At 36.1% G+C, this 22,502-nt stretch overlaps 1 protein-coding gene across 1 annotated transcript; it reads right to left on the bottom strand.

Annotated features, from left to right (window-relative positions):
* Positions 1–16,394: 16,394 nt before the first annotated feature.
* LOC114170626 (zingipain-2-like) lies at positions 16,395–17,523 on the bottom strand. Its single transcript, XM_028056142.1, has 2 exons — positions 17,088–17,523; positions 16,395–16,981 (listed from the first exon to the last, which is right to left on the bottom strand). The coding sequence occupies exons 1-2, from the start codon at positions 17,521–17,523 to the stop codon at positions 16,395–16,397; spliced, it is 1,023 nt and encodes a 340-aa protein (XP_027911943.1).
* Positions 17,524–22,502: the final 4,979 nt, after the last annotated feature.

Below are 22,502 nucleotides of genomic sequence, written 5' to 3'. Positions count from 1 at the left end.
AGAATGATTTGTTTCTAGTGACGTTCATTCCTTTGATCTAGTGAACATATGAAATAAATTAACCGAGAACAAAGTTTTGAAATTATTCAATTTTGCCAAGGAGTGCAAAAGGATAAGTGTGGAGGTGTGATAACGCTGTCGTTGACGCGATCAAATTAATACTACTAAACTATAGCATCTTCAATATTGCTAAAATAGTAGTCAAGAAAATATAAAAGGGTAAAGTCAACCCTAAATCGTCTCCCAACGAACACGGAATTGATTATTGGCAAATTAGCTCTCATAAAAACTATACAAAAGCGGTTAGTCAAATAAAATAAAAAATAAAAAAGTAAAATTAATGAAAGATAAAAATATATAAAAATAATGATAAAGAAAATATATTGATTCCACTACTTTTTCAAAATAGATCCATCATCGGTTATCTAAAGATTATTCCTCAACTAATCATTGTTGTAGATTTGCAAATTAATAAATGTAAATTCTAAATTAACACTACAAAAAATTGTGTATATTGTAGCAGTTTTAATATGGTGGTCATTTGAAACCACCACTTTTTACAACATAATATGGCATTTTTTGAACCACTATATTTTATCTATAATATACGGTGGTTTTAACTGACATTTTATTAATAGTGGAAAACTGTCACATTGTATTTGTAAAACATGTCAGTTTTAACTGCCATATACTAATAAATCCCAATCTTAAAACTTCCTCGATTTTAATTAATTAGATTAGTGAATAGTTGGCATGAGAAACCATTTCCTACATTTGTTATTTCCTAAATTAGTTTGTTTCCTTTGCACGAGAAACCATTTCCCACCATCACCTTTGCATAGTGTCGTCGCTATCGCCCATCACCGTGGAGATGTAGGTCGTTGTCGCGATGGACAAAGAGCCTGTTTTGTTCATCCGTGGTTCTTCAATTTCTGAAGTCGTTCATTTGTCGCTCGTTTTATTCGTTTTTGAAGCTCGTCGTCGAGTCATTCTATGAGGGAATTTCCTGGTTTTAGGTTTTAGTAAGTTTAGCAAAAGAATTTTTGATTTAGGGTTCACTTTTTGAATTATTCGTTGTTCAGCCTAATTTTAAGGTTCAGAAGCAAAAGAATTCTAACAAGGAAGTTGTTTAGCTTAAATTTAAGGGTGTTGGGTTCACTTGACTCATTGAGATTTCATATTAGATGTTTTGAAAGCTTCTACTTAGGAAAATTATCCTCGGCCCCGTGATGTTTTCTATTTGAGTGGTGGTTGATTGTCATTTGTTTAAATGTTTTCAACCTTCTATGGTGCATTCATATAGACCTATAACAATAGCAAAATCTCAAAAAGAGGACTATTTTATGTTTTAGTTAATATATAAGATTATGTGTTATCTTGCTTTTTCTATAATATCTCAGACTTCTGATCCATGGCTCCAATTTTCTGTTACAAAACTAAAATTGAAAGGTAATATATCACTAGGATAAAAATCCTGGAGCCACACTAATATCTTAATATTTGTAAGCATTTACTTCATAAAATTTATAACATCTAGAGCATGTTAAAATTTTTATTGTTTATAGGGATTTCTGTAAAAGTTTTCACTGATTTTTTATGCAGTTGTTGTGGATGAAGTTGCAGCTTTACGCATTCAAAGGTTTTCTAAGGTACCTTTACTTCGTCAATATATATTAAGTAAATTTATTATATTATGAAATCATAAATGTATGTGAAAATTATAAATAATATATAGTTTTTAAATTACGATAGTTGAAAATATCATAATATAATGAAATAATGGAATTTCAAGGTGTCATAATTTACATTAAAATTATGCTTTCAATAAGCAAATTACGGTAATTTTAACTGCCATTTTATACACGACATAAAATGATAGTTTCTACGATGGTTCATTACAAAATGCCATATATATATATATATATATATATATATATATATATATATATATATATATATATATATATACCAAAGTTGATGCAATCGTCACTAGCGTAAATTATGGCAGTTCAAAACACCGTATTTAACAAAAGAAAAAAACAGTGTAACTTACATAATTTTTTGTAGTATAATTTTTTAGTGTTCTCACTATTAACCAAAGTAGATTCTCAATTAAACGTAAGAATTTTGTAGATTAATCAGAGTAAATTTAACTAAAATACATTCTCAACAAAATATTACTATGTCTCATCATGTCTATTCTTTTGACCTCTAATATCAAGTAAAAAGCTAATTAACCAAAGTACATTACATATATATGTATATATATACATATATATATATGTACATATACATATACATATACATATATGTATATATACATATATATACATATATGTATATATATACATATATATATGTATATATATGTATATATACATATATGTATATATACATATATGTATATATATATATATACATATATATATGTATATATATACATATATGTATATATATATATATATATATGTATATATACATATATATATATATATATATACATATATGTATATGTATATATATATATACATATACATATATACATATACATATATATATATATATATATATACATATATACATATATGTATATATACGTGTATATATATATATATATATATATATATACCAAAGTTGATGCAATCGCCACTACATAAATTATGGTAGTTCAAAACACCGTATTTAACAAAAGAAAAAAACAGCGTAACTTACATAACTTTTTGTAGTATAATTTTTTGGTGTTCTCACTATTAACTAAAGTAGATTCTCAATTAAACGTAAGAATTTTGTAGATTAATCAGAGTAAATTTAACTAAAGTATATTCTCAACAAAATATTATTGTGTCTCATCATGTCTATTCTTTTGACTTCTAATATCAAGTAAAAAGCTAGTTAACCAAAGTACATTCTTGATTAATTCTTGTTAAAATTTTCACCTTTAATCAAAGTACATTCTCCATCATTGGCAAAAACGCATTCAATGACATGAAAGTTTTTAAATTGAATCAAAGTACATTCTCAATTAAAATTTAAAACCCTTGAACTTATATGATTGATATGTTATGTAGATTTAACACCATGCTAACTTGCTACAATGTAAAAATCACCACTTTTACTTAATTCAGATATAAAAGACATATTAAAATATAAATCCCAACAAAAGAAATTTTAGCCATCTTTTATGCTTTAGTTTCCACCAACTAAAGCATATAGTTGTATTAATGATCGAGGTTGTACCCAATCAAATTAAATAGATAAATATAGTACTTAGGAGTTAACCTCATGTTGTCTCCCAATGACCATTGTTTCCAATCAAAGCAATCCATATTCAAGCACAAAAAAAAAAGAAATGGGTGGGGTTTGGCAGATTCAAGTACTGACAAAATGCTAACAATAGATTAAATGAAATGAAACAGTGATTAAAACATACTGACTTCCTTGATTTAAATACAATTCCACTTATCATAGGCAACCAAATTAACACCCCTACCTACTCTCAATATGCAATTAAGCAATACATCCATGAATTCATGATAACCCAACCCAAACATATGCACTTAATGTATAAATTAAGCATAAACAGAATAACCACATACATTCCACGAATTCAAGATAAAGGGAGGGCAAAAATTTTAGAACCAACAAAACCTCAAAGTTTCATTGCATTTTTCATCAAGGAGTCAAAACATAAAATTTAGTAAGCCATGGAAATGGAGCAATAAAACATAGATGAACGAAAATGACTCATGGAGAATAATCAAGAACACATGGACCTTTTTGGCTCTAACCCATGTTGTCCAGTTAGGGCCAAATTAACAGGTTTAGTTTTTAGTATTTCCAACCCTCATCACTAGGTTATGCAAATCCTATGGGTTTACATGGATCCACTACGTAATGATCCATATGCTCCTTTGCAACTATCAATGATATTATGTATTTTTTGAGAAGTAGAAGCCCTAACCAAAAGCAATACCAATGTTTCCTCCACTCTTGATAATTGACATTATCATGTTTTTATTTTATTTCTTTTTACGTTTAATTGTTATTTTATTTTTAGATTTCATTTGACATTTCAGGTTTTATTTAATAAAAGTGGAAAAGATAAATGTTGGGGATATATTTTGCAAATAATTGAAAATCACAAAGATTTTGGAAGATTATCAACAAATAATTTGAATATTGACTAATCAAAGATTATCAACAATATTAGTTATCCACAAAATTGGTTACTTCAATTACAAATTGTACCCTCTTAGGGGAAGACTATCGATATAATGTCGATAGGAAAGGTATACGAAGGTGTCGCCTTAGGGCCGACCACCTTAATAGATTCCTTTTGGGGGTCTATAGGAGATGTCGTCTTAAGGCCAACCACCTTGATAGATTCTCACAATAAATTTACAAAAATGCGAACCTAAAATCGATCCTCTAGGGGGAGAGGAGAGTTGGGAAGGACGACGCCCTGAGACCGAGTGCTTAGAAGAAGATAAAAGCTGGCAGCAAAATGTTCAAGAACACCAAAGGGAATTCTGGAGGGGAATCTTTGAAGAATTTTAATTAAAGTAAGAGATATTGTTGTTTCTTTATTATTTGTTATTTATTATTTTATCTTTTGATTAGATAATTAGAGAATATTTTATTATATTTACAAGATATTTGTTACTCCCTTGGTCAAAGGATGGAGAATATTTTGACCTAAGTGAGTCATTAGCTAAGGTTAAAATACTTCACTCTTTTTTGACTTCGGTCAAGAGTTACTTCACACCTTTTTTACCGGAACACAAATCATAAGATTTGAAGAATATATCAAAGATATGGAATCTTTGAAGATTAAAAGATATATATATATATATATATATATATATATATATATCAAGGATTATATATTTCAATTATTCAAGTACAAAATCAAATTCAAATTTTACGACAGTCCAATTATGAAAGTCAATAAATTGAGGGTCTGCCATAGGCCAAAAAGGACACACTTGGAGAGAAAGAAACTTGATATCTCTACACTTGAAGGTAGAAGGCATTCTAAAAGGCTGGAGGTATCGAATTTCAACATCAATATTATGTTCAGAATGTCTAGGAGTGGCTTACTCCCTCATTCACAAGGATTGAGTGTAACATATTCTTAATTCTCTATGAATTCTTCAATCAATATAATTCTTGTTTTAATTGTATAGAAAGATAGTTTGGAAACCCGAATTATGATCTTTAATTGCATGTTTTAGATAGATGCATATGTGGGAGTATAGGCTGATCCGAAAGATAGTTTGGGAAACTTGAGTAATATAAAGCAACTATTGATTTCACATGCTAGACATATATGTTCACTAATGCAGATTTTGCTTTTTACCTCGCCTTATATGTCTCGGTTGGCCAGGAACCGAAGCATATAATGGCGCGGTCGTATTTTTTCAATTCCAGGCAACTTTTATGCCTTGGTTCAGCTAAAACCCGAAGCAGAAAAGGGTTATATGCTTCAGTTCAAAAAAAAATGATGCCAAAGGTGGCTCATATGCTTTGGTTGCACAGATCGGAAGCCAAAAACGTGCCTGGTTATTTCAAAATGCACTAGCCGTAACATCTTTGGCCTCGGGTGGCACTCAACCGTGGCCAAATAGGGCTATATGCCTCGGTTATTAATTGATCCGAGGCCATATAGGTTAATTAAGGCATAAAACTCCCGAGTCCCTATTCTCCTTCCCCGTGCTGCATTTCTCCTTTTTCTTTCTCTACAAGCTGTTGTGCGAAAACGAAGACGAGGATGCCTCCACCGTGCAAAAACGAAAACCACCACTAGCGAGTAGCAGCAAACTCAGGGGAAAGGCCGCAACCAGCACATTACCCCCACTAGAGATGCGAACGAAACCACAAAATGCAAACTCTGCGTGAGCCACCGTTGCAGGAAGAGAGACCACCACTACTACTGTCGTGACGCCTCTACCAAGGAAGAAGAAAGGAGCAGCACGCCTCCCACTACCAGTAGCCAGCAACAGCACCACTGGTCACCACCGTTACAGCGAACGCACCGCGAAACCCCACCACTGCGATGTCAGTAACCACACAGCCATCGGAGTTGTAGCTCGACGCAAATGGAGACACTCCCATGGAGGCGAAAGAACAACACATCCTCGCGTTGTAGGCACCACGACAAACCTGCAAAGAAAACCAGAGCAGAATCAAGCATCGCCGTGACGTGTTATTGTTCTAGACGCAAAGAGAAAACAACTCTGTGGCCTCGAGTCCAACTGCAACCGAGGCAAAAAATGACTCTATGGCCTCGGGTGATAACCGAGGCCAAAAGGCCCCCCCTTTTGGCCTCGCCCCAATATGTCTAAGTTCTAAAACGGAGGTAGAATTACGAAAATAACCAGGGCCAAAAGCCCTTACTGCACTAGTGATTTGTTATCAGTCATTCTTAAGCATTAGCATATTGACCATTAATGCAAGCGTAATAGTAAAAATTGCTAGACATTGAGTTTTTATTATTTTAGTTTAGGTTTATATGTGACGAAATCGAAACATTTTACAAACGATATGAGTGTGAGAGACAGAAATATAAATATATTGTTTAATGTCTTTACTTTGAATGGAATCGTGAAACCCAATCCCAAGAAAGTTTTTATCTTATATTTTTCTCAATCAAGCTATTTGTTTCCATTGTGTCAATTTATATTTATATTTTACATCTCAATTCTACATTTATTTTTCCTTTAAACCACAACTATTTTGGTATTCTCACTCTTTATAAGTAATAAATCAATTAATTTCAACAACATTGCTCCTTATGGAATACGATATCTGGACTTGTTCATTATATTACTTTTACGATTTCGTATACTTGCAAACACATAAATAAAGCAATACCAATGTTTGGTCTACCATCACAAGACATGCAATTGAATCCTCAAGTTTTGAAAACATTAACTCTACCTTTGACTTTTATGATGACAATGCAATAAAAGAGACAAAATAGGTTGTTGAATTTGTTTATTAATTTTATTTTAAATTTTTATATAATTGTAATATTTAAAGAAATATAATTTTCCAAACCAATTTCATTATGTTGATCTCTTTCTATATTTTAATATTTCAATGTATATGTGTAACAAAGTGACATCAAGAATAAGCTTTGACATAATGCCTTTAGTACTTAATTTTAACTTTTACTTTAAATAAAATGGAACAAATAAAATAACTTTGACAACTATTATAGTATAAAATTGAACACATTATATTAAAATGACACAATTCTCGCTAAAGCGCCTAAATAATTTCACTTAAATGAAAATTGAACGATATGAACTTTCTCAACTTACATAATTTTTCTTAAGCACACATTAGTATTTGTTTAGATATGAATGCTCGAAGCAAAATCACTAACCTTGTGTTTGGTTTGGATGAAGCATTTCAACAATGCTGAGAAATTGAAATGCATTGTATTTGAATTGTTTGCAATTAAATTTCCTTCTTTTTCTAAATAACTTGTTTGGATAAATAAATTAAAATACTTTACATTTCAATTTCTTGTTTGGATAAAATATATAAATTTCTTGTGAGATAAAATTTCATTTTAACAATATTTATTTTAGGCTTAATTATGTTTTGAGTTCTGACAAATTTGGAAACAGACATGACAACCTAAATGGATTGGGCCGACTCGATGACCCAGTTGGGTCGAGTTGGTTGGGAAACCCAAACGGGCTAGGCTGGGTCAGCCCGACGATCCAGACAAGCCTAATCAGCCTGACGACCCATACAGGCCAGTAATGCCTCATCAAGTTCGTCGACCCAACTCGACCGTACTTGTCTAGGTTGTTGTAAGATCCGCTAAATTTAATTAATTAAATAAATAAATAATTAATAAATGCAGGTAGTGTGAGCCTTTATGACATTTAAAATTTATTGTTGTGATGTGGAAAAGTACTAGCTCAAATGGTTAAGAGTACTTGATTATGTGATAGCACTTGGGTTCAAATGCTATGTATGCCATTTATGTGTTGTTTAATTTATTATTATTTTAATAATGTGCTGGATCATGATGAGTGATAATATAATCTGATATTTATAAGAATTATCATGAAACATGAATTGGTTGAATGGTTATGCATTGATTTGACATTGGCATGGTTATAGGTTTGAACCTTGGTAAATCCACTCTTTTTGGCAAAATTTCTTTTGGCATGAATGTAAAAGGGTAAGGAAACCCTAGCAGCCAAGGGGTTGGAAAACCACCATGGAATGGCCATTAAATGACAATTAAACTTAATTTTAATGGTAATTTCGTTTTGAGTCATTAACCCACCATTAAGGCTTAGTAATTAACCAATTAAGAGGAAAAGGAGAGAGGGTAAAGGCTGTCATTGTTGCATAGTAAGAGGAGAACGAATTCAGCTAGTGCATTGTGAGAATTGAGAGTAATTGGGAGCTTAATTGAAGGGAAGTGCTATACATCATAGTGATCAAGGGAGAAGGCAAGGACTCTAAAATTTTTGCAAGGAAACCAGGTTAGAGGTGTTGTCATTACGTTTAATTATTGCATGAATTGTGGTATGCATATATGATGATCCTATGCCATTTGTTTTCTCTGGATTTTGTGCATTTCTGGAAATTTTCCAGATACTGCCAAGTGACTCATCCCTTTTTTATGCAATTCTGGGTTCCTGCAGAGGAACCTCCTGGTGGCATAATCCTGGCCGCCAAATGACGCAAGCCACACAACCTAGTTTCTGGGTTTCTTATGAACGACCTAGTGGTGGTAATTGACCCGTTAGGCGACACGAGCCATTGGGGTTCGATTTTGGTGTTTTTGGGATCCTGGAGTGTTTCTAATAGGAAAAGAAGGGAATTGGCCAGGGCTTAATTGTTAGATTATAAGAATGGATTGAACTACGCTGTGAATTGGAATTTAATCGAGTGAAATCATATGAACATGGTTAAGGTTTGGGAAATTAGGGATTTTGAACTCAACTAGAATTGATGTGCGAATTACATTGAACAATTGTAGGTTCACAATTAAATTGATATTAAATAGCATAAGATGAATGTTGGCCTGATGAATTATGGTAGTGAACAAAGGAACTCGTTCTAGAAAACTTGGAGACTTGGGAATTAGATTCGCGTAGTGCGAGAAGAAGTTCTAGAAATTCCAGAAATTTATGCATCGCTTGGCAGGAAGTTGTATGCTGCTAGGCTCCATGACAGGATAAGTGGACGTTTTGGTGTTGTAAGGCGTAAATGTAAGGCTGGGGTTCTGTTGGAACAAATTTTCTTTGATTAATTGGAATTGTGGATTTTCGAATGGGAGATTTGGGTGACAAAATTGACAAGAATTAGAGTAGGAAATGACTTTGGTGTGACTTGGTAATTGTAAGGATAATGGACTAAAAACAGTACAAATTTGGGTTAGATAACTAGTACTAGGCCCGATTATTGAAAACAGGATGGGCTTAGGGCTTGGCGATGCTAAGCAGTTGTATGAGTTAACACATAGTATGCGTAATTGTTAAGGATTGGGAAATAAGTGGTATTGGATTTAAGGGAAAATGCTGAGATTGAGAGAAAGAAGATACTTTTGTAATGGAATGAGTGTTGGTAGTATAAATCAGTAAGAAATGTAATTATAATTAGAATTGACTTAATGGAATATGGGTGAATAAATGTAAGAAGGGAAGTGTGTGCCAATGAGTACAATATATGGACCAAGAAGTACTGAATAAAGGAGTAATAGATACTCTCGAGGTGTGCAATTATGTGATTAATGGTTAGCAATTGAATGAAGTGCAGCAAAACCAGAACAATTGTTGTACTAGTGTGGTGCCTGGCGGCGGTGTTCAACCCGTCAAGCGATAGTTATTGTTCCAGAGGGTCTGCATTATGCAAGGTGCTTGGCGGTGAGGAATGTCCCGCCAGGCGATAGTGTAGAGGCGGTGAGGGATGTCCCGCCTGGTGGTACGTGTCCCCCACCAGGTGATCTGAAAGCGTGTAGCGCCTAGCGACTAGTGATCTGCACCAAGCGATATTGTTGTAGTAGAAATTGATTTGCTTGCTTTGGATTTGCGTGATCTACAAGGCTTTGATGATATCTCGAAGGTCGGCTTGTTGGTGTTCCTTTAGTTGAGGCTCAGAACGTATCCCTTGAGTTGTGACTCAGGATAGGAGTTAAGCACGTGGCATTTCTTGAGTTGTGGCTCGAAATGACATCTCTTGAGTTGTGGCTCGGGATAGCGGATGAACACGAGGAACTCTTGTGTTGCCATTGTGAGTGTGCACGTTGTGGCGTGTACGAATGGGTCCATTTAGATAGCCCTCCTCAGTATTAAGCTGATGAGTTTGGGATCTTCGGACGTTACAAATGTTATTCGTATTGGGAATTCCGCTTGGCGTTACAGAGTGTGGTTTGTAGCATGATTTCTCGCACGTGCTCTATCAGTTGTGGCTGGTAGGTGTGGTAGCAAGACATCTTGAGATACTCATCAAAAGACGTAGAACACGGTTAACATGGTGGTGGCCATGAGGTATGGAATTACAGGATGGAATTCCTTTGGTGTGATTGTGATATATATATATATATATATATATATATATATATATATATATATGTGTGTGTGTGTGTGTGTGTGTGTGTGTGTGTGTATGTGTGTGTGTGTGTGTTTGATGTGTGTGTGCGTGTGTTTGTAAATATGATTATTTTAATTATTAGCTCACCATTCTGCTTGTGTTTGACGATGATCATATACGCGGTACACGTGAGTAGATGATGTTGTAGGTGGATCTGGTGAGGCGTAGATCCAGAGCGTGGGCTAGTTGGGGAAATTATATTCATCTTCTTATTATCTTATGAATATTATGGATTTTGTAGCCATTTTGATTAATGGTACATGGCTTTTATATTTGACTTTATAAATTGAGGTTTGAGATACTTTATATTGTAATAAAGTTTTAAATTTTCTCGCGTTTTGGGAAATGTTGTTTCAATTAATGAGGCGTATTTATTATTTTCATTATTTTATTATTTAAAATTCGTAATATCTGGATGGGATGTTACAGTCGTTGGCCAGACTTGGCCCTACTAGGTCGTCAGGCCTGCCCGACCCATCTGGGTTGTCCAACCCTTTTTTTTCATCAGGCACATCCGCCAAGTTTGTGCCATTGGGCCGTCCCGACCCGATAAGATTGTCGGGTTTGTCTAAGTCATCTAGTCGATTAGGTTTGTCGAGTCAACAGGTCGGTCGGGTCGTTGGGCCTGTTCGACACGTTTGGGTCGTTAAGCCTATCCAAGACCTCTAGGTCGTCTGGCCCGCTCGACCGTGTGGGTTGCTGGGCTCACCCGTCCTACTTGGGCCATCAGACCCGATCACCCGTCTTGGTCAAGTCGGTTCGACTCGTCTCCAACTTCAAGCCCACCTGGTTCGTCTAGGTTGTTAAGCCCATTTGGGTCGTTGGCTCCGCCCGACCCGTTTATGTTGTCAGGCCAACTCAGTTTGTCTCAGTCGTCGGGCCCGCCCGGGCAGTGTGGTTTGTCGTGCTTGACCGACCTCTTTGGATTGTCAAGCCTGCCCGATCCGTTTGTGTCGTTAGGCCACCCCTATCCGTTTGGGTCATCAGGCTTGTAACATCCCTAGGGAATATTACTTAAAAATAAATATTAAAATAAATAATTTCATTAAATAGTCATCTCGATAAAAATCCCAACGCGGAAAAATTTTATTTCGTTAACATAGCGCGCCAAAACTCATAACAGAATACATAACTGATTGCAAGCTATCAAAATTCGTATTTTTAAACATGAATTACAATTTATCAAAAACCCTAGCACTACTCCCATGCTAGCCCTCACTCCGCCATCTGAGCATCCTCAACACCACCTGTATCAACATCTGCTCCCGTGTAACGAATTACACGATCATCGCCACACACAAACAGAAAGGGTGAGCTGAGAAAATAAAGTAATAAGCATATAATCACAGGACAGATCATTTACCCATCTTAATCATTATCTATAAATCTTGGCCAAGACCCTAACCCCAAGACTTAACAGTCTTCAAGTCACACAATTGGTTAGCCTTGGACTCGGGAATCTGATGCTCACACGAACCTGCCCGCTCGTGGTCCTGCCTCTACGAACCTCCCCGCTCGTAGTCCTGCTCTACGGTCCTACCCGCCCGTAGTCCAACACATGTGATCCACCAGCCCCCGTACCTCCCCGCACGTGGCATCTCTCACGTGAGCACGGAACATACGAACCTCCCCGCTCGTATCCTCACGTGAGAGTAACTTGATATGAACCTCCCCGCTAATATCATCACATGTCACACTATCCATGAACCTACCCGCTCATGGCACAGCATCCCCCGATCCAAGCATCATTGTCAGTTTAACAAAAAAACACATCAAATGCAAGAACAACAGCATTTCCGCCTGGCCCGGCCCACACGCCGCCAGGCGAAATTGCTCCAGACCGCCTGGCGGTATTCACCTCTCGCCAGGCGCCAGCGTTCTCCCAGACCCCACTGTTTTCTCGTCACCGCCTGACGGAGCACACCGTGCCGCCAGGCGCCTCTCAGTGCAGACCCTCCCACGCTAAGGCTATCGCCTGGCGGCTATCAGTAGACCGCCAGGCGCCATACCAGAACAACATTTTTCTGGTTTATGACACTCCAATTAATCCAGTTTATCATTTAAATCCCTTCCCTAGATCACATAAAAACCCCAACCTCAACTCTCACATAGGCGAACCTACAATTATCATATATACCCAAATACAGGTACCTCACCCCGAACAATCCCATCATTTAAGAACACAGTCCACAATTTAATGGCCTCAATTACATTACAAGTTATATTCCACTGTATTAAGTCATCCTTCTCTTAGAATCCTTTTCTCATAACCCCTCATGCAATATAACCTAACCAATTATCATCATTATTGGTTATACCGCCCCAAATCTTTAACTAAACTCTGTTAATTCTAATCAACCTTAGACTGTCATAATTCCACATTTTTCCACGCTTCCAGAAGCCTGCTCTAGTAAGCACAATTCTTCCCTCTCCATTTCCTCCCTTATATATATAACCCAACACCATGATTAGTTATACCTCTACTCTTTACCATCCCTTTAATTAATCCTCACAGTTATATTCCCCTATTTTCCATGTTGCCCAATTATCAATACCCTCACCTACCCCAAGTCCTCACTCTCAATCCCACCACCAAGAACTCGCGAAATAGCCTCCTGCCCATGCCATCGCCTGGCGGATAGAACAGCCCCGCCAGGCGGCACACCAGACCCAGACTCTCTGAAATGCGTTTCTGCACTTCCCACAAACCTATTCTATTTTCCTCCTTCCCAGATGACCACCATACAGTTCCAACCTTTTCAGCGTCTAACTCAACACTATTATAATTATCACATTCCTCCATCGCAGTTGGTTCCTAATTCACGCAACAATCCCACTTACAAGACCCCGATATAACCCCAATTGTTCCCGCAAGGAGTATATGACAATAATCCATCAAGCAATCTTATACAATCATTTGGCACTCAATAGTTCATTACACTATTCTAATTTAGCATCAACGTCATCAAACAGAACACGATCAAGGTCGCGCCGCCAGGCAGGAACTCATCGCCGCCAGGCGACTCAAACCAAAACAAGAACACACGCTCATCCCTGATGAGCCGCCTGGCGGTACGGGATGAACCGCCAGGCGATTTCTGGAAAAATTCAGAAACCTCAATATAACAGTGCAGAAATGACACAGCGATCATACAATAAGCAAAGGCATCGCGCAGTGATTCAATACAATTAAAAAGACAGAAAAACAACTCCCCTAACCTGAATTCTTGGCCCAAATTCGAATGGATGTGCTTATACCTTCACCAAACCTTCTCTAGCTCTGACTTCCCACTCCAACCTTTTCAATTTCGACACTGCCTCACTCTATCAGCCCCCAATCCTCTGAAACAGATTTCTCTTATGACAACCACGACCCTAAATGCTATTTTTTTCCTCTCTTTTAACCCTCTCTCTCACTATTACTCTCACTTATTACCCAAATTAAGGTGCTAAGTGCTAAAAACGAAAATGCCTTAAGTGTCCTAGCTAATGACCACTCATGAACCACTATTGAATGATTTCCTACCCATTGGGCTGCCTTCATCTGCAGCTAGGTTTTCCACGTCCCTTCAATACCATGCAACCCAAAATTGCCAAAAAGAAAATTAGTTTTGTTCTTAGCAAGGATTGAACCCATAACCAACCAATTAACAATTTAAATACATAACCACTCAACCACCACATATTTCATGATGACTCCCCCAATTTTAAGGGTTTATCATCATCCAAACGAGTTCAATATATAAGTACACAAAAACACATAAATTAAATAGCATCCAAGTGGCACACATAGGACTCAAACCCAAGTCCTCACACACAATAAAGTACTCTCAACCACATAAGCTAGTACCTTTCCACGTCATAGTTCTTCACATTTATTACTTTGAATATTCTCATTTCCCGTCCTAATTAAATAATTAATTAAATAACTATTTAATTTTCCTGGATCTTACAAGGCTCACCCGACCTGTTTAGGTTGTCGGGCCTGCCTGACCCATTTGTGTCATCAGGCCCCTCTGATCCGTCTAGATCGTCTGACCAGCCTAGCCCGTCATGGTTGTCGAGCTTGCCAAGTTGTCTAGGCTTGAGTCTAGAGTGTGAGGTTGAGTGAGAAGAATTTGAATTTAATGTTTATTTAGAGTATTTGAATTTCTTCTAATTGAACTACTTGAAATACTTCAAAAAAATGCATGCATTTTAACTGTTTTTTAATTTCTCTATTGAAACAAAGCATTTTATTAAAAAAAATCTAAATTCTTAAAAAAGAAAATGAATTACTTTATTAAAATACTCTGTCCAAATATACCGTATGGAAATATCGATTTTATTGTGTTTTATTGCTTAATTGCCTATTAAGGGTACTTTAAGCAACTAGTTTACAATTAGAAGTTCATCAACTGGTATGTATTCACTTAGCGCTCATGGAAGTTAGCATGCTCAAAGTGAAACACTTACAAAATTTTAAAATTGGAGGGATTTCATTGCTTAAGCATTTATTAAAAAGGTCTTTAAGTGATTGTTTTACAACGTGAAGCCCACCAACTTACAAACTTTTTTTAGCATATATATAATTTTTTTTATAATTTTTTTTGACATATTTACAAAAAAATCCTATGTAATATAAATTTTTTTATAATATAACATATACTAACAACTAATATTACTGATAAAAAAATCATAAAGCAATAAATGACAATGTTTGGAGTTGTTTGAATTGAATAATCAATGACTTTTTTCACAATGTCATTACTGAATCTATTTTATACAATTTGTGACATATATGTTGGTGACAGACTCTTGTCATCACCGATCTTTATTACTGGCTATAATGATGGAAATATTTATGTTAATTGATGTGGTTAACTAATTCAAGTGTGTTTTGGTTTGGTTTGAGGTCACATAAGTGACTTGAACCCAAAACCAAGTAATTGAACCCAAAATCAAGACAAAACCATTGCGTTTTTCATATTAAATATTGAATTATAGATTCATTTTAAACTAATGGCTTAAATTTAAAAATGATAAACTTTTTTGTTTCTTAATTTTCATCTCCCACTTTTGATATACATTTTATCACACTCATCCTCTTTATTCACATTCATAAATTTTCTCAATGATATATCTTTCACACGCATTTTCCTTTATTGACCCTCATTTTTTTTATCCATACATACTCATTATATTTTTTTTCCTTATTTTTCTCATCCATATTATTCTCCTCTTCTTTTTCATTCAAATTCTTTTGCTCATCTCCTTCTTTCATACTCTTTTTCTCATCCATATTCATCTCCCAAATGCACATTCATTTCTTTCATCCGTTATATATACTTTTTCTATTTATTCCTTTATATTTATTAAATATGGATGTAATGTATCATTGTTTTTTAATGTATTGTAATTATCGTTGGCCAAACAATAAATTAAATAAATTTTAAAATATGTTAGAGGAGCATAATGAGACATATTTATTTGTGAGCAACGTGATACATTATTATATAATTTTAGGATATATATCAATCACTAAAATAACTGGGCTGTTTTTTTTTTTCTTACTTGCATTATGTCTGGAACCCTAATATCCCAATTTTTAAGATCACGAACACAACTTTTGCAAGTACAAAGTTAGACCAGGAAAATCAGAAATTGCCAAACACTTTTTCTTGCATGGAGCTACACTTACAAGACATCAATTTCAAACTCAATATTTAAATTTAAAAGCATTATCAAGAGGAAAATCAAACAAATTTCAAACAATATTACATAGTAAATTAAGCAATTGGGTATGAAGCATCCATGGCAATGCCACACAGGCCTTCTTTGGCATCTACGCCTCGTTCCATTCTTATGTATCCTTGTTCACCCCATTCTGTGCCCCATGAATTCTTCACTATCCAAAAATCAGTACCATTATCGGTGATACCATAGCCAACTGCAGTAACACCATGATCTAGTTGAGTTCCACATGGTCCAGTGAAAACCCCACTTGAGTAAAATTGGAAAGCAGATCCTCCAGCATCAATGCTAACTGATACAGGTTGATTTGCAACTGCTTTCTGCAGTGATTCCTCACTATTTGCAGGTACTGCTTCATACCCTTTTATTTGAGCTTCAGGAGAAGCCTCTTTCTTTGTGTCACAAGTTCCATTAACTCCGGTGTAAGGGTAGTTTGCCTCACTGGTGATTCCACCGTTTTTTATAATAAACTCGAAACCATCTTCCATGAGACCTCCATCACATCCTTGATCCACAGTGTCACAATCCACTAACTCTTGCTCTGAGAGCGACACTAACTTACCTGTAGTTATCTGGTAGATACCTTCTGTTGCAGCAACCGTTGAAAATGCCCAACAGCTACCTGGTTTTGAAACAAAAATTTTGCTTAATGTTGTGCAATTGTTAAAAGGTTAAAGAACAAATTCTAAGTGTCACTTATATTGTAGGGTTTGGTTTGTGCTACGTACCACATTGGCCTTGGTCCTTGATTGGAGTAACAGCTCCATTTTGCCTCCAATCCACTGTAGCAGGAATAGGAGTAACGTTTTCGTACTTAAAGGACGTTTGTGCTGTTACTCTCAACTCATGAGATCCCTTGTATCCAGTGTGGGAAGCAATAAATTCTTCGTTGGTTTGGTCGGCTATGTGATTGATGCCAAGCTTGTAAGGTTTGTTGCCAGCAGCATTGAAGGATTCAATGAATTGAACATTGTGCTTGAATATGAGAAAACGTTTTTGCTTCTCTGCGGCATTTTTATAAGTTTTACCATATTTCTTCATCCACTGCTCGTGCCTTTTGGACATGGATGCCTCATGGAGGTTTCGGGACACTACTTGGGAAGTACAAATTGAGAGAAGGAGAAGTAGAGCTAAAACATGCTGGTTTTTCCCCATGGAAGTCATCTCTTTGAGACAAGACTCTTGATTGATCGTATGTAGAAGTTGTGTTTGGAAAACTGGTATGCTCTGAAGGCAAGTTTCAAATGGTATATATAGAAGTTCTGTCTCTTAAAGAAAATTGTTTTCTAATGGATGAACTATGTCACCTTCTTGGAATTTAGATCTATTCTGCGTTAGAAAACAAAAAGAGAGCAAACACAGCATGGGATTTTTGTTCCAACATATATTACAGATAACAAAAACTGATGTTTGACCATCTATTTAGAAAACTTTATTAATAATAAGAAAACAGAAAAAAATCAGAAAATGGAATGAAAGATAGGTGACCGTATAAAATTTTGAAATATAATTTAGTACTTATGTATTCAAGAGAGAGATGTCTTGCCTCACTATGAGAAATCAAAAAGATTACAAATTTTGTATTTTAGTGGGGATGCCACATTTTGTCCTATTAGACTACAAGGATTGGGTTGTATTTGATCAATAAAATACCTTTATCAACTTAGCATATTAGATGCCACTTGTTGAACTCTTGGACTGCTGCCGGTGTGATGCAAGCAAAATATTTTTTTTTCTAACTTCCTAATTCAATTAGATACCCCATATTGTTTCATACATGTAAGTTGTTTCAATGTATAGTATTAACCGATAATATGCACCTAAAAAATCTACATTGTGAATTGTCAAGGTGAGATAGAACAGTACAAAGCCCACTCTATGCTTGGTGTTTGCACCAATCATCAGCAGTTCTTCTACTAATTTCATTAACCACTCAACAATGTTGGTCGATCTTTCAAGATGTGAAGTCAACACTTTTTAATGGAGTCTTAGAGGAAGAAGTTTATGTTGAATAACTATTATAGGGTACATGAGAAGAGGAGAAGAGAAGAAAGTATTGAGATTGAAGAAGGTGTTGTATGGGTTGAAGCAAACTCTTCAAACAAATATGAATAATGTGTGTATGAACAGGCTTTATACATAAAGAAAAAATAAAGGTAATGTGACATTTATTACCCTTTAGGTTGATAACCTCACATTCATGGGGAATAGTGCTAAGACAATCGAGGAGTTTAAAGGCATAATGACAAGACAACTTGAGATGACAAACTTAGGATCTATTAAATACTTCCTCCGTTTTGAACAAGTTCAGATGACGACCTCCAACCCGATTTCGACCTTAATGGAACCAGGTACAAAACTCTCAAAGTTTGATAGAACACACTAAGTTGATGCCAACAAGTATCGAAGCTGGGTTGGAAGCCTTTGTTATTTGACAAGTACAAGGCTAAACTTATTATTAAGCATTGGAATAGTAAGTCGGTATATGGAGGAGCTAAGCTACACATATTGAGTTATATTCGGTGAGCGGTAACTCAACATATATTATACTAGGTCAGCAACTACCAACTAGTAGGGTCACTAGTGCAAAGAAGATATTTGGCACTGGATATGATGGAGCTTGGTGGAGACATGAAGCTCCAAGTGCAGTGGAAATGATGGAGGAAGCATGGAAGAGTGGAAGGCAAGTTCGTAGGCTCTTGGTTGCAATGGATAGGTGAAAGGGTGAATGATTTAGAGGTAGCTCTAGCTTAGAAAGGGGGCTAGAGGTAAAGAGAGTAAGCTCTCTAAAAGACGACTCTCAAGTGGCAATAGTAAGGAGTGTTCTCAACTCAAAGTGTCTATTGCGCAAAAATTTAAGAGTGATACAAATGAGTGAATTTTTGGCTTTTATATGAAGCCATTTACACATGAGAAAGGAGAGCCATTAGATGGAGTGGGCCTTGATCTTGGACGTTGATGAAAGCTTGGAGAAGGAGGCAATGTCATGCACCTTGGATCTTGGCTTGAAGAATAATAAGGGTTCTCGGCCATGTATGAAGAGGAATGGGTCGAGCCCAATTTGCACCCAATCCTATGTTCCTTTCATGTCTTATGTATTATTGGAAAGCAAGGCCTAAACATTGGCCCAAAATAAATTCTCTTCTACTGCAATTACATGTAATCCTTCATATCTTGGTGATTTCCTTAGCCCATGTGAATAATGTGTGGAAGCTTTGGTCTTGATGGTCATTTAGAGGAATACCCATTTGAATCTTTCTCATCATAGACCTTGTTGTTGGGCCTCTCAATGGGCTTCCACTGGATGTTGGGCTTGAAGGATCATGTATGCTTGGTGGGATCACATCAGGTTATTTTGGACATTATGCTAAGATGAAACAACTGAAGCATTCTTATGCGTGGTAAAGGTGACTTTTTGCCTTCAGTTATGAACCGAAGCCTAAACATCCATATTAGGCTTTGGATCTTCTAGAACCGCAACATAAAACCATAATAGAAAATAAAAAAATAAAATGGGGGACTAGGCTTTGCATGGTTCAATAACGAAGGATGTTTGAAAGTGGTGGAAGTATTTGCAAGTGCAACAATGGTTCACCTTTGAATGCAAAACATGGTTCTCATTCAAAAAAGAACCAAAGTGGAGTAACAAACGAAGTAGAAAAAAATAGTTATTCGCGTATCCAATAGTTCACTAATGAAATGCAGTGGTACCTTGTTTATGGAGGCTTCACATTCAAATAATAAGTAGTGTGAAGGCTTCAAAGTGCTTCGTGTTTTTAAGGAGAGGCGTGACCTTCACTTTTGAACGAGTGACGATGAACGTAATGTAAGAACGAAATCTAAAGGCAGAGAGGAAGGAGATGAATGAGTAGGACGACATTTGTTTTCCAAAGAGATTGAAAATGGAGGAGAAGTTGTAAAAATAGGCTTCACATTCTTCAACAAAGAATGAAAAGGAGGAGAATATGGGTTTCATAGAGGCACGTTCAAATGGCGAGCGAGGTAGCTTTGCTGAAATTTTAACTCTAATAAAAGAATATGTTTCAGTTCAATTAATAACCAAAGCATATTATGGAATAGGCTTCGATTATTAGTAGAATTAAAAGCTTATTACCTTGTTTAAAAAATGGAATTTTGGAAATTTTTGGCACCTTTCTGGATTCGATTCCCTAAAAACAAAAGCCTACCTAGGAATAAACTTTAGTTGTTATTAGAACCAAAGCCTATTCCTTTATTGAAAAAGAAAAAAAAAATATTGTATAAGTAATAAAGTGGACAAGTCCAAATATCGTATCCCATAGGGACTAATGTGGTTTAAATTAATTAGTTAATTACTGATAAAGGGGGAGAATAACAAAATATTTTAGGTTGAGATAAAATAAAATAAGTTGAATTAAATTATAAAGACTAAAAGGAATTGGCACAATGGAAACATAGAACTTGATTGAGAGAAATATTAGATAAAAGCTTCATTGGGATTGGGTATCATGATCCAATTCAAAAAAAACACCAAACAATATTCTTCTAATTCCTACTCTCGTGTTCACACCTTATGTAACAAGCTCTAATGTCTTGGTGGCAAGTCTATACTTTAATAAGAACCCTAATGTCTTAGAACCTTCCTTATTAAGAGTTTGCATTAATGATAACAATTTTGATGTTATGAATGACCAATGATGTACTTTATGGCTAGATGCACAATCAATTAGTTGTTTATTCTAGTCTAGGTTTTAATATCGTGTTCAATGATTAGATACCTACAAATATGCCCACAAATATGCAATCAATAATTATCATGCAGTTAAAGCAAGAATAGAACACAAGAGTGATGGAAAAAAATTATATTGATTAATGGAATTCATAGATAATTAAGAATACATTACACTCAACCCCGTGAATGAGGGAGTTAGCTACTCCTAAGCATACTGAATACTAGACTGATGTTGAAATTGAATGCTTCTATCCTTCAAAATGCCCTTTCTACCTTCAAATGTCTAGATATCAAGTTTCTTTCTTTCCATGTGTGTTTTTTATCTATGTCAAGCCCTCTATTTATAGACTTTCAGAATTGGACTAGGCCTCACTAGTGCAGTTTTGGCCTTTTAACTCGCGTTATAGGCCTCGGTTGTCGCTCAACCGAAGCATAAAATGGCACGGTGGCAATTTTGTAATTTTTTTCAACTTTTATGCTTCGGTTCATTAGAAAACCGGTGCCAAAAGGTCTAATATGCCTCGGTTTTGAAGACTCGAAGCCTAAAAGTTGGCTAATATTTCAAAAATGCCATTATAGCAGTGACATTTGGCCTCGGTTGGAATTGAACCGCTGCCAAAAACTGTTTTTTGCCTCGGTTAAAATTGAACTGAGGCCAAAAACCGGTTTTCTGCCTCGGGTGGAATTGAACCGCTGCCAAAAATCGATTTTCTGCCTCGGTTAAAAATTGAACCGAGGCTAAAAGGTTCATTAGGGTTCAAAAATCGTGAATCACTTTTTTCCTCTTCTTCCTCGCGTGCGCGTTCTCTCTCTCAGCCACCCACCTCCACTGCTGTTGTTGCACTCCGACCACTCACAACTACTAGACGTTTGGCTCATTCGTGTTCTGGCTTGGCGAAGTGCGATTTGGGGCTCGCGAAGTGGGCATCAGTTCGTTGTGTTACAGGTGCATGGTAGATTGGTGTTGTGCGTGGATGGAGATCTATGGTTTAGGGTTTGTGATTTGCTGCAGATGGTTGATTTTTTTTTGCATTTATGCAAGTGTGATGTTCACATTTTTGTGTATGAAGAACATGGTGGTTGCACGATTCAAAAATTGCTCTTACAATGAAAGAGAAGACTGCAGTGGCTACAGATCTTTCGTTTTGTGTTTCAGATCTGGCGGTGGTTGACGGAGTTGTGGTGTAACCATGGTGACTACCTAGGGTTTCTGGTGGAGAAGATGGGCAGAGAAGCACATATGGCCTCGGTTCTCAACAGAACCGAGGCAGAATATGGAGCTTCTGCTTTGGTTGAGACCCGAGGCAAAAAGCTAACCTTTTTGACCTCGTCCTAATATGCCTCGGTTCTAGAACCGGGACAAAATGACAAAAATAACCGCTGCCAAAAGCCCTTCCTGCACTAGTGCCTCAAATTTGGACTTGATTTGGTA

Source organism: Vigna unguiculata, chromosome 11, assembly GCF_004118075.2.
Source record: "Vigna unguiculata cultivar IT97K-499-35 chromosome 11, ASM411807v1, whole genome shotgun sequence".
Taxonomy (NCBI): domain Eukaryota; kingdom Viridiplantae; phylum Streptophyta; class Magnoliopsida; order Fabales; family Fabaceae; genus Vigna; species Vigna unguiculata.
This window is presented reverse-complemented; position numbering and strand designations above follow the sequence as displayed.